The sequence below is a fragment of the Chelon labrosus genome (assembly GCF_963514085.1).
Source record: "Chelon labrosus genome assembly, chromosome: 8".
Classification (NCBI taxonomy): Eukaryota; Metazoa; Chordata; class Actinopteri; order Mugiliformes; family Mugilidae; genus Chelon; species Chelon labrosus.
The window spans coordinates 17,048,399-17,065,598 of record NC_140358.1 but is presented as its reverse complement, the minus strand read 5'-3'; the positions used below and the strand labels follow the sequence as shown (position 1 = coordinate 17,065,598).

At 44.0% G+C, this 17,200-nt stretch overlaps 1 protein-coding gene across 1 annotated transcript; it reads left to right on the top strand.

Annotated features, from left to right (window-relative positions):
- Positions 1 to 992: 992 nt before the first annotated feature.
- Positions 993 to 11,952, top strand: mtnr1c (melatonin receptor 1C). Its single transcript, XM_084549301.1, has 2 exons — positions 993 to 1,232; positions 10,661 to 11,952. The coding sequence occupies exons 1-2, from the start codon at positions 1,037 to 1,039 to the stop codon at positions 11,524 to 11,526; spliced, it is 1,062 nt and encodes a 353-aa protein (XP_084405427.1). The 5' UTR covers positions 993 to 1,036; the 3' UTR covers positions 11,527 to 11,952.
- The last annotated feature ends 5,248 nt before the right edge of the window (positions 11,953 to 17,200 follow it).

Genomic DNA, 17,200 nt, shown 5'->3' with positions numbered 1-17,200 from the left:
CCCCTGACATCATCTGACAACCAGTTGGCTCATTCCAAAAGCTTTTTTACAAATGATGGACTTGTTTAACCTCTTCGACTCGTGTCACGCTCAGAGGGCTGTGGTTTGTTATTTTACAAGAGGTGCTTGGCAACGCGGAGCTCCATTTAACACCAAAAATGGACAATTTATCATAGCTTAACAATTTCATAGATGTCAAATATCTGTCTTTTCCTTCTTGGTTTTCAGTGTAAGAGTCTCTGTTGGACACATGAAGGCGCCATTTCCACAAAAATGGCAGCCAGTGTCTGATAAAGGTCAGTTTGATACTAGAGCAAATTGCTAATGGCAGTAGTTACTGGCATTGCAAATAAAACAAGCAACACAGTCATCTTTGAGATTATCTATGTCCACAAGGAGCTGTTATTTAACAGAGCAGCACAGTGAGGAGGGCCGGGACATGACGGCTGTTTGGAGTCTAGAAACATCTTCAACGTGAACGAGTTTCTATTTATTTTTATAATAATTATTATTATTATTATTATTATTTTTAAAACCAGAGCTACAATCATCCTGTTTCCAGACTGAATTTAATTAAAACACTGACTCAGTCAACGCTCTCAAAGTCAGCAAGGGACTCTGCTTTGTGCATCCTCGCACTTCCATTACGCACAGGGGAGCGCTCACATGCCTCCTGGACGAGCTCCCCTGTCAGAATTATGGAGCGGCGCGCAGCAGGAGCCTCGCTGACGGACGAGGGCCACGCGGGACACCGCCGTGAACCACCTCCACCTTCATCATCCCACCAGAAATCGAGTTCTCCCATTCCCCCGCGTGCGTAAAGCGCGTCTCTGTTCCGACGAGCATGCCATGGCCCGCGTCCCCCTCCTCCTACCACGCAGGCGGAGGAGTGTGGTTTCGTGCCTCAAGAAGAAGTTCAGGACTCCCTCCTGTGAAGCCCTTTTGATTTTTTTTTCCTCTCTACTTATTTATTTATTTGTTTTCCCCTGCTAAATATTGGAGTGTTTCCATCATGGCCGCTGCATCCTGAGGGGAGATGGATTTAGAGGTGAAGGATGTGGACGGTTCGAACTGTTCGCGGAATGAGAGCGACTGCGGGCTGAGCGCTTCCTCCCCCGGCGGAGTGTCCACTGCGCTGGCCAGCGTGCTGATCTTCACCATCGTGGTGGACATCCTCGGCAACGTCCTCGTCATCCTGTCCGTGTACAGGAACAAAAAGCTCAGGAATGCAGGTGAGACGTGCATGGCTGATGTGGACATTTGTGCTTTGTGCGTAAATTAATGATGGGACAAAAAAATGGGCTTAAAATATCTGGGGGGTGATTTTTATTTTTCCCTTAAGAAAATATATGGTAAAACCCCAAAACATCTCCTCTGCCCCGGTGACCTGTGCGATCCAAGCTGGGTTCACTCTCTTCATTCACAACTCAAATTATGCAGTGCACCGTGTAGCCTGTGACCCCATCTGTGTGCCACAAGCAGGCTGTTTGCTTAAGTGAGCCTCCAGTCTCAGTGTGATGGAGTTTCCACAGCCTTGCACGTCTGCCTTCATATATCTTTATAAATAACAACCACCTCCATTCTTTCCACCTGGCTTTATCCTTGGTTTGTCCATCCCAGATAAATCACATCCCTCCTTCTATCAGTATACCTGTACTGATAACATGAAGGACTCCCAGCAGTATAGCCCCTGTGTCCTTTTTATAAGATTTTATTATAGAAATAACCTTGTATTTAGCTGCATTTGGAATGTCCTTACAGCGGAGTGAAGGAGAAGAAGATATTTATTGTAGCCACCTTCGTGTCATTTGCCTCCCTCGGTAAATATAGCATCATCATTCAATATCCTTTACGTTCCAGCATGAGGTTCCAAATGGTCGCAGAGCTCCTGTTATTTCCGGCGCCCGGTGCTATTTTTAAACTGGCCCTTCAAATTGTTTCCTAAAGTTTGCTTTCGAGAACCAAAGGCCCGTGCAAAATTTACGAAGGGTGGATGGGAAAGGCCTCCCGGCTAGAGACGTGTCTGGCTCTCTCCGTGTTTTTGGTTTATCTCAGATTTTTATATTTTATTGGAGCTGATGCCTGCGATGATAACACAAACGGTTCCAATAAAACAGCCGCCTTGTGGTCCATGAACATGGTTTTTGCTAAATGAAAACGACAACGGCGCTGTCTTTTTCAAACAAGCGCTCGGTTTTCTAATCAAAATCATGAATGTGAAGCAGCTGTCTGAGAGCGAAAGCAAAACGCTTTAGTGATCAAACATGTTATTGGAATCTCTCAAAATGTCTTTTCTTTTTACTTTTAAAGTGAACGTTGGAGGCTGCTGTGAACATTGTGCCAGCATATTAAAACTTTAAAAAGGAGAAATCACATCACAAAGTTGAATTTAAGAGACAAAACAAAAGTTGCTTCCTTTAATTCAGTTTACGCATACTTCCTGTGACTTTTCGGTCGAGGTTCAAGGGTTTTTTATTTCATTTCAACCTCATATAGCAGGTGCAGTGCGTAGTGAGATGAGAGAATGTTTCCTGCAGGACCATGGAGCTACTGTACATGAAGACACATGACTAAGTACAATACAAGGGACTGAGAATGAAGTCCGTGTGTGCAAGCTTAAGCTGAACAATACGAAACACTGCAAACAGTGCAGGCAGACAGATGAGACCCAACTCCTGGCAAACGTTATTCACGAATCCACTGAAATGTGTCTCTTTGGCTACTGTTATATTCTTTAAGCGAATTTTGCCAAAAGCAAATCCAGCTGTAAGCCCGCTCGGCTCAAAGTTGCACTCCTGATCCCATCTTTACACAGTCCCTGACGAAATGCGGTCTTAAATCAGCCTCCTCTTTGTTTGAATGTCCGTGTCCCACTATGAAAATAGATAATATGATTATAGTCTTACAGTCTGAGCTGTCACGAAAAGTGGGAAAAAAAATACACGAAGCAGTTAGATAAATCTCTGCTGCAAACATACACAGAGGCCCCAGAGGGTTTAGGCTATTAGTGGGAGTCATAAAGTACACGCTGCATATTTCATTCTACAACCAAAAGAAACATAAAAGCACATTTTACTTGAGTTAAATGAACATATCTCATGATTCTGGTTCCTGAAAAGAAGAACGGAGCAGTAATACTCAGAAATGTCTCGCACAGCCTGAAAACTAAAAGCTATAAGAGCTGCCTATTAGATGTTGTGCTGCTTTGGATTTCAAGGTCTTGCAAATCCTGCAATTCCTGCTTTGAACTTCAAGGTCCTGCAAGTCAAGCAGGCCATCGCAACAAGCAGCTTCACGGTTAAAACTGCACGCCAGGAAGGCCTCCTGCTCGGCCTGAGAGACTAAACTCAGTGATCGCAGCGTAATGCTAATGAGAACATGTGAATGAGGCAGCGGGAGCGGAGCAAGTGACTCTTTGGGAATAATGGGCTTTTAATGGCAATTTCAAATAACATTACATAACGCATCAGACGTGCACCGGCCGAGAGCGGTTTGGGAGGTTAGGAGCCCGTACCATAATTCGATTATCTGGTTTGCATAAATGACACAGATGACCGGTCTGAAACAACAGCGCAGGAGTAAATGGCCTCTTCAAAAGTCCACCCCATGCTGGCGGACAGCGGACGGCGCACTGATTGCTGACCTTGTGTCACTTTGTGTGACAGACGGACAGATCCTGTCGCACACTAGAGTCCTCCGAAGAGTCCCAGCGTCCTGTCGGCTGGCGTGTACGGGCAAGGACCTGAAAGCTTAGAAGCTCTCCTGCTACTTTTTTTTTTTCCAAGGCTGTCCTTATGTGACTGAAATTGTTACTGCTGTTAGCCCATCAACAATCTCCTCTCTGTTCTTAACAAGCTATTTATAGGTTTGGCTCACTTTGTATGAATGTTTAATTGTACAGAGTTTCCGAAAGGAACGCACAAAGCTGAGGATCTCAGAGCAGCTGTAGGAGATCTGTCTGTCGTAAGATTAAAGAAGCAAAACAAAAAAAAAACAGAACCGGTTTCTGTGATAGATGGCTGTTTTATGAAGGGCGGATAGGTGCAATAACATAGGACGACAGCCTACATAATGGTATAGTTTACGATTCATGCAAGGTAAAAATAAAAAAAAGAAATACTCAGACATGTTTGTGGGTTTCTTTGTGACAGGCAGACGGCTGAAAACCTCCTCTCTCCATTAAACATGCTGTTTCAGACTGCTGGTTGGCATTCTCACACACACAGCGGCAGGACCTTTCTGGTCCGCTTCACTTCAACACACTGGCTTTGCCTCCATATATCCCTCCACTATCCACTTAACCCCCTCCCAAAAATAAAAAAGAAATAAATAAATAAAATGAATAAAAAAATCCATGCACACTGTCGTTAGATGCTTTTGGGTGGAATTACATGCGTGCCCCTTGGTATGTCTGCTCAGAGCAGCTACCTCATGCTCCCATTTTCTCAATTCTGCAGGTTCTTTCAAGTGTGCAAATGTAGCAGCATCTATCCGCAAGAATCTTCAAAGTGCGGGGCTTGCCACTGTAGCGCTGCCAAAGGGGGGCTGTTAACACTAGAGCTTCCCACTGGGGTTAACCAAACTAAAAATAACCCCACAAAATGCACTCATGAGAGAGGGAGACAGACAGAGAGAGGAAGTAAAGGATGAAAGGGGGAGCAGATGGATCGGAGAATGACAAGACTGAGCCCATGTGCGCGTGAAGTCCGTGGGTCACGGGATGCGCAAAGTTCGGGGATGGACTAGGATTTTGTTAAATCATGCATCGCGCCCCCCGCGGCCGCTCCGCAGTCATGAATAAAACCTAAAAACTGGATCGTAATTGAGTCAGTGGACTGAGTGAGTCAAACCAGAAGCCAATTTAAATTGACAGCCCAGATCCACGGGGAACATCATTTAGTTCACTACATTAAGCATGTCTTCTTTTCCAGACAGCGCGATAGTAAATGACATTTAGTTTTATTATGTGGAAACAACGACGCGGGGCATAATGGGATGATCCAACAAAAAACCACACCTGGAGATGCCATCTACAGTATAAAAGGATGCTGCTTTTTGTTCAGATATTTCACCACCGTCCTCCAGCGTCTCAGGGATCGACGAGTAGAAAAAGCACCAGACGCATGCTTGGTGGTCCCGTTTCCCCCGGGGGCCGGTGAGTCTTATTTACAGGAGGTCTGGTTGGTACACACGGCCTTTGTGGATGACGATGATGTTGTTGGCCGGGCTCGTAGCGGGGCTGCATCACCAAAAGGCATCTCATGTCAGTTTAATGTTAAACTTCTGAGAAAAAAACAAACAAACAAACAAACAAACAGACTCTCTGGCCCCTTGGAGATGAGTTCGCCAAGTCGTCACTGCTAATTCATCAGAGCTGGTGCCCTTGCCGAAAGGTTACTCCTGCTTATTTTTTGATAACTTCACTGACTAAGTCGAACGAGATCTAATTTAGCTCGGGCACTTGTAGTAATAAACCTGCTGACATTCAGCTGGCTTCGAGCAACGCCAGCCCTCCTACGCATTTTATTTCATGAATCCCTCTTTCCTTCAAAGGTGTCTATAAATATAGCCGGCTGAATCACGGCATAGTAGATCACGTTTCCAGCGTGAGCGGTGATAGGTGATGGGATGCAGGCGGTGGGTTTTGACAGAGGCGCGTAAGCCCTTGAGAGTCACGTGTGCACGCAGCCATGGCAGTCGTGAGATTGAAAACCGACTCGACCGGCGGGCTTTTGTTTTTGCCTTTTGGTTCGGTCTGTTTATCTCATTCACCACTTCGAGTGAACGCACCTATTCTCGTCACGTTTTGCGTCCTGCATTGTTGCCATTCAGAAGTGTTGGGTTGGAGGGAAGCAGTGTGCCGCGAGTGTTCTGCTGTTCTGCTGAAATATTGTGATTCACTCACACAGAGCTGAATGGTGAAGCACTGTTGTAATTTCACTTAGCAAAAGATAACAAAAGAGGCAGAGGTACACTGGGGAGTGTTCAAGCATGTGGCCCGCGGGCTAAAACCGGCCCGCTGTAGGGTCCAATCAGGCCCGTAGGATGAATTTATAAAGGAAGAGGAGAAGAAGAGGGAAGAATAAGGAGGAAGAGAGAAAAGATGCAGAGGAGAAGTAAAAGGATAAGGAAGAGTGGAAGACGAGGAGGAGATGAAAATTAGAAAGAAGGAGGAGGAAGAATGAGAGAAGTAGGAGGAAGCGATGAATGGTGAAATGGAGGAGAAGGCGGAGGGAGAAGAAAAAGATGAAGGAGAAGGAAGGAGGATGAGGAGAACTAGATGGGTAAGGAGGAATAGGAGGAAGAGTAGAAAAAAGGAAGGAGGACTAAGGGGGAGTTGAGAGGAAGAAGGAGGAAGGAGGAGATGAAGCGAAAATAAATGGGGAGGAGTAGTGGAAGGAGGAGATGAAGCGAAGGCAGAAGATGAAGGGGGTGGAAGAAGAGGAGGAGGAGGAGGAGGAGGAGGGATGAATGATGAAAAGGAACAGGAAGGTGGAGGAGAAGAAGATGGGGAAGGAGGAAGAGCAGAAAAAGGAGAAGGAAGAAAGGAAAAAGGAAGAGAGGACAGAGACCAAGTTGAGAAGAAGAAGGAAGGAGGAAGAGAGAAAAGATGATGAGGAGAGGTAAATGGGGAAGGAGGAGTGGAAGGAGGAGAAGGAGGAAGAAGAAGGGGAGGAGGAAGAGGAGGAGAAGGTGGAGGTGAAGATGAAGTAGGGGAAGGAGGATGAGGAGATATAGAGGGAAAAAGAGGACAAGGACGAAGATGAGAAAAAGAAAAAGAAGAAGAAGAAGAAGAAGACGTTAACTGAAACTCTTCAATCAAATTGGTACCTATTCCTAATTTGTCCACTAAGAGTTGCGGACATACAGTAACACAAACCTGAGAGACCCAGAACTAAACTGTAGATGGCAGCAATGCGCCGAAATCGCACTTATTCTCCTCAAAATAATTCAAGTTGTTCATAAAACGTTACAGATAGCTCATTCAGTGTTAACATTTTCATAATGTTCTTGTACTTCTTGGCACTAAAACAAAGGGGAAGTCTGGAGTTGTCGTTATTTACAGGTTAATATGTTCCTGCTCCGTCCCGCCTGAGTTCAGATTGGGCTGTGTGTGTGGGCCCTGAACTGAAAAATGAGTCTGACACCCCTGCTTTAGAGCAAGAGTCTATTGATTTGATGCCACGTCTCGCTCGGCCGTCAGATAATCTACACGCCACGTGGTGCCTGAGAAGTTAAGGCAGCTGTCCCTGACGGCCTGTAACCAATCAGCATTCAGGTTAAGCTCCATTCAACTCTCACTCGTTGATAATTATAGCTCCTAAAGATGTCAGCGCGCACATTCTTCTATTCTTATGAGCAGGTGTGAGAGTAATGTCTCCGCTAGTCGGCCGTTAAAACAACTATTGTCTGTCTGATGGGCATCAGTTTGGTTAATGAAACGCGGCGAGGTAATGGTTCGTTTAACGCTTTAATAACAAACATGGTCATCTGGGCAGTTCGCTGCAATCTTCTCCGCCGGATTTTAGCACTTACCTCATCCTCCAGATGATAAAAGAGAGAGGAGAGAGAGAGGGAGAGAGAGGGGGCCACGAGGCTGGAGCATGCTCCGTCCACTCAGACCACACGATAACACCCAGCCGCATGATGTCAGCGAGGAATCAAACCTCTGCACAATGACAAATGCACACAGCGAGCACTGCGAGCGTCGCAAATGCAATCTGACAGATTTGCCCACTGAGCTGACTGGAGGATGAAGAACAAATGCTTTTATTTTTATCTCAGCGGGCCTCAGAGATGGCTTGTGCTGCTTTAGCGACTTGGAAATTGACTCAACGGCTAAGTTGGCGGCAGCAAAATGTGAATTCAACATCCTTGTAAGATAAAAAAAACCAAAAAGAACTTTATCACTGAGTCGAGCTCAGGCGAGTAAATTAAAATTAGATTGGTTGCTAAACAGCATACTGTAGCTGCCGTGTCCCAGGGGCGCGGGGATTATAACAGGCTTTTAACGCTGAGGATTGACGGCCAGCATGTGTTTTAAATCCACCCCGATCATATCTGCCAATCAACGCTGTTGTTTCAGCTGTTGTCTGAGGGAGTCGGAGCCTCGGGCCGTCACTTTCCAGCTTCAGGAGGCACCTCGTGTTGTATCAACCCTGGAATCACCCCGACCTCTGACATGAACTGTTGTTAAAATGAGGCACGTCCTCTGTAATCCTGGACAGATCATTTACAGAAAACATACATTTACGCGTTAACCGCTGATGTAATGGCGCAGGAGAGACTGAATCGGAGCCAACGGTCGTTGCGTTTTTTTTATTTTACGATGTAGCTTTCCAGTTTTTAAATCCAATTATTGATCATTTTAAATAAACTGAAGTATTACGAAGTAAACTTGTTTCACACACTGTGCAAAAGTCCAGTCTACTTCACACGAAATCCACAAAATCCACCCTAAATCATATTTTATGAAAGACCGATTGAGTCTCACTGTGGCTCCTCTGTCTCTTCTTGTTATCTGTCTCCTTATCTGATACAACATTCCAGTTTGATTTATTGTTTTATTCGTCCCCACCCAGAACAGCTGCACTGTTACATATCAGACGTCATTTTCTGTAATTCGTGTCTTCTGAGGAGATCCGGTATCACACCAGCGTCGGCCCTGACCTCAGGAGGACAGGAACTTGTTTGGAACGTAATTGGACATTAAAAATGACCAATGTCCTGTTTTGTTATTTTTTTTTTCATGTACTTTATCTCTAATGTTCTAAGTATCTAACTGTCTGTGCCCAGAGGCCAAGAAGCTATAAAAGCGGAACAGTTTGATTTAAGCGTTTTTATTGGAATGGGCCTGCCAAAGAAAAATACTTTAAGACGGGCATGTCTCAAAGATTTTAGTCTTGATTTATTTGGTGACACTTGTAGTTACAGATGGTAACAGCATATGAAGTTTCATTCTACAGGTCAAAGGATTTTGGGGGGCAAAAAAAACAAAAACCCTCAAACGAGTCCTCATAACAAAGAGGTCAGGCAATGACTGGCCTTTTTCCATCATTCTGAGAACAACCTTGAATGGATTTTATGCTGCACACCTCAATGAGACGTTCGATGTGTGCAGCTCTTCATCTAACAGCTCACTGTGGCTGCTCCTCCTCCTCCTCCTCCGTCCTCCATACCGGAGGGTGTAAAAACATATCAAACTGATCCGCTGTCATGCAAGTGGTAAAAATTACCATTGTCATGTTTTGTAGATGCATTTTTGATGAGCGATAGCGGTAAGCGCAACGCTCACTGACATACACTTGCCGTAGTTTTTACTGTTTCTCCCTGCAGCAATCTCTGAACCCGTCGGTCCTTGTCTTATGACGACGATTTACCGTTCTGCATTCAGAACAAGATATCTGTTTATAAAAACTAGATTAGCAGTTAATTTTTTTTATTTCTGGGATAGTCACCACAGACACCCATTTCTAAGAATGCAAACACATAAATAGAGCAGTACATAACCACAGCTTTGGACCTAACAGAGAGCTTCTCTAAATATATTTTGAATTTATTTCTATGTTTTATGTAGGGAAAGAAATTCTTGCAACCATTTAGCATTTAGCATTTGCTAATTAGCGCCACCTGCAGATGACAGCACAGATCTACGGGGAATTCGGATAGGCTACTAATTTTACAGATAATTGAAAGGACTGGGCAGTTTAACCCCTTGACGTCGCGTGTCGGTTTGTGCACATTCAATACATACCTAGGAACCTTCTGCAAGCGCTAGTTTCTCGTAGGACCAGTTGGAGTGGGAACTACATCCGGTTAATGGAAGCTAACGAATAGGAAGTTAATTTTTGAATTAACGTTTTAAAGTTTAGAAGTCCTAAGTGAAACGCTTGAACTCTGTTTCAGATTGGATTATGATAGTTGGTGTTATAGTGTATAGTTGTGTAATTTGAATTGTAATGTATTTGTACATATCGATTTTGTAATTTCAGTAAATGTTTTTACCATTTTTACCTTTCATGCCTGTTGTCTAATTTGCATGATACCTAAAATTATATCTACACTGTGTGCTATAGACAAATTAACAATCTCCACTTAATTTAGCATCAGCTTCAAAGCACAAACACAAATAATTAATATTTTTATATAATTGTAAATCAAATCAGGCGTCAAGTGGTTAAAGTTTGATTAGATGATGGTTCTCAATGAAACGTTTTAGGATTTTAAGAATCATTACGGTTAATCTGAGGCCGACTATTTAGACTGTATATGACGATAATGTAGCCAATGCTTGTTGAGATATTGACTAAAATTCATAAATGTGAACCTCAAGGTGGGAACAGTAAAAAAATGTGGGGGACAGCAAAAATCAGTGACCCGTGTATCAACCTTTATGGTCGACAATTTAATAGTTACTAGAGATGTGTCTCAAGCACAGCTAAAATAGTGTTAGTTTTATTTACCTGGATCCAGATTGGTGCACCGGAGGGTATGAAGTCTTATCAAAACGAGCCACAGAGCACAGTGAAGCTGTTCTTTCATCATTTGAATGCCACAGTCATACTTCCGGTTTATTTTAAGGAATTTATCCCGGAGCGTCAAGTAAGAAAGGAAGTGTTGTATGCTGACCACATTACCATAACCTTTTCTATTTCTTCAGGGAACATCTTTGTGGTGAGCTTGTCAGTGGCAGACCTGGTGGTGGCTCTGTACCCATATCCTCTGGTCCTAACCGCCATCTTCCACAATGACTGGACCATGGGCGACCTGCACTGCCAGGCCAGCGGTTTCATCATGGGCCTCAGCGTCATCGGCTCCATCTTCAACATCACAGCCATCGCCATTAACCGCTACTGCTACATCTGCCACAGCCTCCACTACGACCGCCTGTACAGCCTGAGGAACACCTGCTGCTACCTGGGCCTCACCTGGCTGCTCACCGCCCTCGCCACGGTGCCCAACTTCTTTGTCGGCTCGCTGCAGTACGATCCCCGCATCTACTCCTGCACCTTCGCCCAGACTGTCAGCTCGTACTACACCATCTCAGTGGTGATCATTCACTTCCTGATCCCGCTGCTGGTGGTGTCCTACTGCTACATGAGGATATGGGTGCTCGTGATTCAAGTGAAACACCGGGTAAAGCCGGAGCAAAGGACCAAACTGAAACCTAGCGACGTGAGGAACTTCCTGACTATGTTTATGGTGTTTGTGCTGTTTGCCGTGTGCTGGGCTCCGTTGAACCTCATAGGCCTGGCCGTGGCTATAAACCCCGTGAAAGTCGCTCCCAACATACCCGAGTGGCTCTTCGTCACAAGCTACTTCATGGCTTACTTCAACAGCTGCCTCAACGCCATCATATACGGACTGCTAAACCAAAACTTCCGTAAAGAGTACAAGACGATCCTCCTTGCTGTTTGCGTGCCGCGCTTGCTGCTCATGGAGACCTCAAGGTGCGCCACAGAGGGACTGAAGAGCAAGCCCTCACCGGCTGTGACGAACAACAACGTAGCAGAGATAAATGTATAAACTCGGGTTTTGCTGGGAAAGTGGCTGTGTGCCATGATTCACTCAGTGCCTTTTCAAGATGTGTATCATTTTCCTGTTGTAAAGATGCAATCGTGTTTGGAGAGGACACTGCCGCCGTTGTTATCCTTATAGCCTGTCAGACGCTGTTCCCTCACGTTGAGAGAAAACACATCAAATGCATCGCCAGTACACTGTGTTCCACTGTGGCCGCATCTCTGCACTCTATTTACAGCTAACCGGTTTACTGAAAGGGGTGGGGGGGAGTTAACCATTGGATCGGGGACGGTTACTTTTTTGAAATCTTTCACACACACAGTACGTACACATCCAAAACACTGCAGGGTTGGGTTCATTCTTCAAGCCACATCCCAGCATGTGTACATCATGTGCGTGAGAATGACTCACTGCCTATTTGCACGGATCGATTGTGAGTACGTCAGGCACATAAAATAAAATAAATGTAATTTTTATTGCCATGGTGTCTCTGCGCTCTTAAATGCCGCATTAATGATAGAAAAGCCGTAAGGTTTGTTATTTCCCTTCAATGCAGTCCTTTATCTGATTTTAGATTTAAACCGGGGCCCTTTTATTTGACGCCCAGATCAATTACCAAGGACTTAATGTTGTTATTTGGATTTTAGTATTAAAACTGGGGTAAGTGCCAAGTCGGAAACACATTTCAGTCAAAGCCACGGTGAAGTCTGAATCCCATGTTTCATCCTCGGCGAACATCGCGGACTCGTTTGCGAACATCGCGGACTCGTTTGCACTGGTAACGTAGGCTCATTAATTCACCATGATGCTGTTTCACCCTCGGGCCTGTCTTCTGAGCAAAGATACCCTCAAAAAATGACACTGGGAAGACTGTGGAAGCTTTTTCTCTGGTTTTAATTCGGCCAAAAGAAAAACAAATATCACAGCGGGCTTTGTGTGTTAATGGGAAAATGCTTGCCTTGTTGTTTTGTAAAACAGGATTCTCTCATATTTTTTCATCAATCCTAAAGAAGCTGTCTTTTAACTGTTCCAACTACTGTGTGCCTGTGTTTGAGAGACTGTAAAGTTCAAAGCCCGGGGCGTCCCCTATCAGACAGAATGATTTAGGAATTGGGAAAATTGTGAAAAGGGGAACAGAACAGATGATTTACAAAGCTGGCTTTCTTGTATACTTAATGCCTGCGGGACATGATGTGCATCTGGAGAGATGTAATTTCGAGATAGTGCAAGTGTGCCTGAGCACATGTCACCCTGCCCGAGATGAGCTCTGACAGCCTTGCAGCGTAACTTCCACCCGGCAAACAAACTATGAGCAGTTCACCTCACAGGGAGGCTCCGAGATGTCAATGTGACACATTCCTGATATGAAGCACTGTTACCCGAATATTAAAGAGATTACACATTCCCATGGTCTAAGTTGGGATTTGTAAACACTGTCAGCATGTTTCATATTCACTTACAGATCCATTTTTCTGACTTTGTGTCCTGGTTTGCTCAGCCCGGATAGCAGTGCTGGTGTCTGACTAAATTAAACCATAATTGGGTGATTGCAAATGCAAGAATAGGAGAATGAGTCCATGAGGGATCTTGGACTCATTCTCCTATCTTGCAGAGCCACGTTGCAGAGCAGCAAAATGGCACAAAAACTGTTCAGTTCTTCCACATCAGAGAAACTGATGTGGAAGAAAGAAGCAGCCGACATGCCAGCGCAAGGTCAGCCACAGATGAGCGGCTAAAGCGGCTCGGGGGAAAATGACAGCGCCGGCTCCACCACACCAAAGAGCCACAGAGTAATGGCTGGGTCATCCGTCTTCCTTCTCGTCTCACCTTCCTCTCTGCACTCTCTCCTTTTCTGCTCTTTGTACCTGTTCCTTTATATCTCTCTCCTAAGGCAGCGTAGAGTAGTCTGACATTTTAGGAAATACATGCAGCCAGGAGACAGTTACCTTAGCTTAGCATAACATTTGGGGGCATCGGGAGTAGTACTGTATATATGTTCCAAAATAGCTATATATATATAAAAAAAATGTCAGCCTCAGAATTAATGTACACATCTGTATACCTTTTCAACAAGAAGGCAAATGTATGTCTTATATTATCTGTAAATCTGTCCGTTCTGACATAAACAGATACGATTTATAAATTATATCTCTTAAAAAATGTAATGTATGTTGTATAATCCTAAGGTATAATGTTCTGGGAAATAATAATTGGCTTTTTTTTTCATTAAAAACATTGACAGGAAAGACATAGCAAAACTACTGAGCAGAAAAATTCATTAACACAGAGTCTGGGATGGATGGCTGAAATAATGCACCCATGTCTGATGTCTGTCATTTTGCCAGTGACTTAATATGAAGGGCAACCGCATGTGAAGACATTTGTCTTACAGTTATGTTCAAGGACAGCATGATCTATCCATGCTGTCCTGCGCTATAAGATCCATCATAACTCATGACTTCATTCTGCCCTTTTCACGTACGTATGTGGTTCTGTCAGGCTGTGAGTTACATGATCTTTGTATGGAGTGTTATATAGCCTCAGCGGTTTCCCCAACATCAACTCTATTACTCGCCTTGGCTGCAGCTGCAGTATGTGTCTCAGGTAAGATTAGACCTGTGCCGCCATGTAGAGATACGTCAAACACATCATCGCGTCACACGAAGGAGCAAGGCGTGCACCTGAGTATGTCCGAGGACCTGATACTCCCTCCACAGCCATGCGTTCACTTGCTTATTTTCTTCTCCTCCTCCTCCTCCTCCTGCCCAGTGGTGTGTGAGCACAAGGGGCCTCAAAGAAACAAATCATTGTGGGAGATAAAGATTCCTTCCACGGCAGCAGAACTCTGCCACAAATGTGGTTAACACAAAATACACAAGCAACGAGGCGTTATATGGCTAGCATGACATGATGTTTTTTTCGCCCGCTGGATGAAGTCAGATACAGCCCTGCTCTCTGCACAGAGGAATTACTACGGCCCTTGCACATCATTGCGTTTTACAGCGGCGGGGTCTCACTGTGGGCCTGCTGCTTACAATAGCAAGTCTCCTAATGGATTTGTGCATCAGGTTTAGCGCTGGCTGTCTCCTCATGCATATGATGCGTTCCTACATGTCCCGATGGGCTGTGGGTCACAAAACTACCAGGAGGTTTTAGGTGTTGTTTGTCCGAGGAAGCCGACGAGAGCAACAGGAAATATGGATGACTGCAATTATTTGACTTGAATTCCTTTGACTGAATGCCACACGCCATTTCTTAATGGTTCGTTATTTCGGCTAGACAAAATGTTCCCATGCTGCTTGTTTGCTGGCATCACCTCTCGTGTGCCATGAAGACGTACCATAGTCCTTGTCAGCATATCGATGCAACGGAAATCTTTAAAAATGCTTGACTTATCATTAAATTATTACAGATTTATATTACAACACATGCAACATTGTGTTCAGGACGCAAATCTGTTGCTGGTTGAGGTACAAGTACCTCTGCAATTACAAAATACTTTATTTACACCCTAGTGGCTTATGAACCAAGGGCTCATCCCCTCCAAGGGAGCATGTCCACCTTAAAATATTGTTTCTATACTACACACATATCGCTTTCCCTTTCTCTAAATACACTGTTGCCCATGAAGTTGGAATAAAATATTTTTTACCTCTTCTCCTGAAATGATTGTGACTTACATAAATTGGAATAAAAAGTGTAATGTGTCTGAAAACAAGATATTACAACTTTATGGACAACAGTGTACATAGATAGATTTTTCCCTCCGAGTATGAAATAAAAAAGTAAAAGACAAGTAGCTCTGCACATGCACTTGGTTACCTTTCACCACTGCTTGGTACTTGTTGATGACAGCTAATGAATAAATGCTAACAACAATTCTGACGCCTCGTAGAAGTTGTAGATGCAGCAAATGATAAAGCTATAGATAGACGGCATAGAGTGTTTTTAAACGGTTCTAATTCTCACTCTGGTTTCAAATGGAAAATTAATTTACAAGAGTTCCCAGTGGAGACACTTTAAATATTTCCTGAAGGTCACCGCGACGCTCGCTCAAAACAACAGGTGCGCAGTGTAAAGAGCGCCACGTTTAATATAGACTACTGGTGACATATAGAGTAGAAAATAGCTACGAGTCCAGACTCAGAGAGCCATGAGAAATACTTGCAGAGGTTCATAAGTCGGGATCCGTGAGGAAGAGAAACCTTGTACTGAACTTGGAGTGAAAGACCTCTCGACCCAATCTGCCTACTGCTATTCCACTGAGGACACGGCTTTTGTCGAGCTTCTATTTTAGAACCGGTTGTTTTATTAAAATTCATAATCCCACCATAACATGGTGAACATGTGCGTCAACAGCTACCTTCATCTTCTGTTGGTTTACAGTCCATCCCCGAAGCTCTCCCTGCAGAAATGCATCTAATTAATTTGGAGTTTTGGATCTGTTGCCAAAGTAAACACAAAGTGTATTTGAAGGATTTTAATTTGGAATATTTACTAATGACCTGTTTATGAAAAGAGGTCACTGTTTATTTTATAACTAGGTCTGGATGCCTAGATGTCCTTATCTCACGAGTGTCGAGTTTGGTCCATTACGGTAGTGCGTTTCAGTGCAATGTCTGAGATGTATGCAGTTCCACCAGAGAGGGAGCCAAACGTCTCAGATGGTTTAATTTAAATAATCATTCAAAGCACAAAGAGGTTAAAATGGATTAAGAAGATTAGAGAAGAATCCAAGACATACAAACTTGCATAGTAAAACTCTTTTTCTTTGCTTCTTTCTCATTAAACATCAAATGGCCCTTCGGATTATCTTTAGGCCTTTAAGAAGAGCGAATAAAACTACTGAAATGAACAACACAGGCTAATAAAACCATTTGACATGGTTTATTTCTTTTTTCTACAGTAAAACAGTGCCTTTTTAAATCTAGTTTCGCTTATAATTCCTAAGTAATTAAACTGTTTGAATGCTTGCCTTTTACGGAAATGTGCTGGAACTTTTACTTCTGTAAAGGATCCGAATACTTTTCCCGCTTGAAATACTTTGTGAAAGACACTGTGACTATTGCTCAAGAGCGTGCAGTATAGACAGCCTTGTGTATGCAGACTGTCGACCAACTAAATACTTAGGGGACTTAGATAAATGTTTTCTAAGGTGGAAGTGAAGTGACGTCTTTATAACGAATAGCCTACAGTCAAAAAAAAAAACATGTCTGAATATTGTGTTGCGGGATACTGAGGACCGATGGCAGGCTGGCACTGGATTCCAGGTGAGGGTAAACACTATGTTAGTGCGCTCAGACACAAAGATCACGGAGATGAATGAATCCAACTGACAGTTTTATTGCACGGCTGAACACTGAGGATGATGCCTGCTGACTGACTGGTTTATATAGCCGCACAAAGGGAACAAAACATGCAGCGCGTGAGTCATCGCTCAATCAGCAGATTAATAACTTAACTTAATCAGCTAAATTATCCCGGATGAGGTGAATTTAACAGGAACAAATTGCATAATCTTTCTGCATCTAAAACGTGGAGACGGAGAACAAAGGAACCAACGTTTCAGCACAACTGCGCAACTGTCACTGATAAAGCTCGGTGTTAGGCTGCGGGTCAGGGGAAGCACCCCACACCTAAATCCATCGACGTTTATGAAGCCGCTCATCAACCTGCCAGT

Coding starts and splice junctions, on each gene's coding strand:
- mtnr1c (XM_084549301.1), top strand. CDS start 1,037: ATGGATTTAGAGGTGAAGGATGTGGACGGTTCGAACTGTTCGCGGAAT. Junction 1,233..10,660: donor CAAAAAGCTCAGGAATGCAG/GTGAGACGTGCA, acceptor CTATTTCTTCAG/GGAACATCTTTGTGGTGAGC.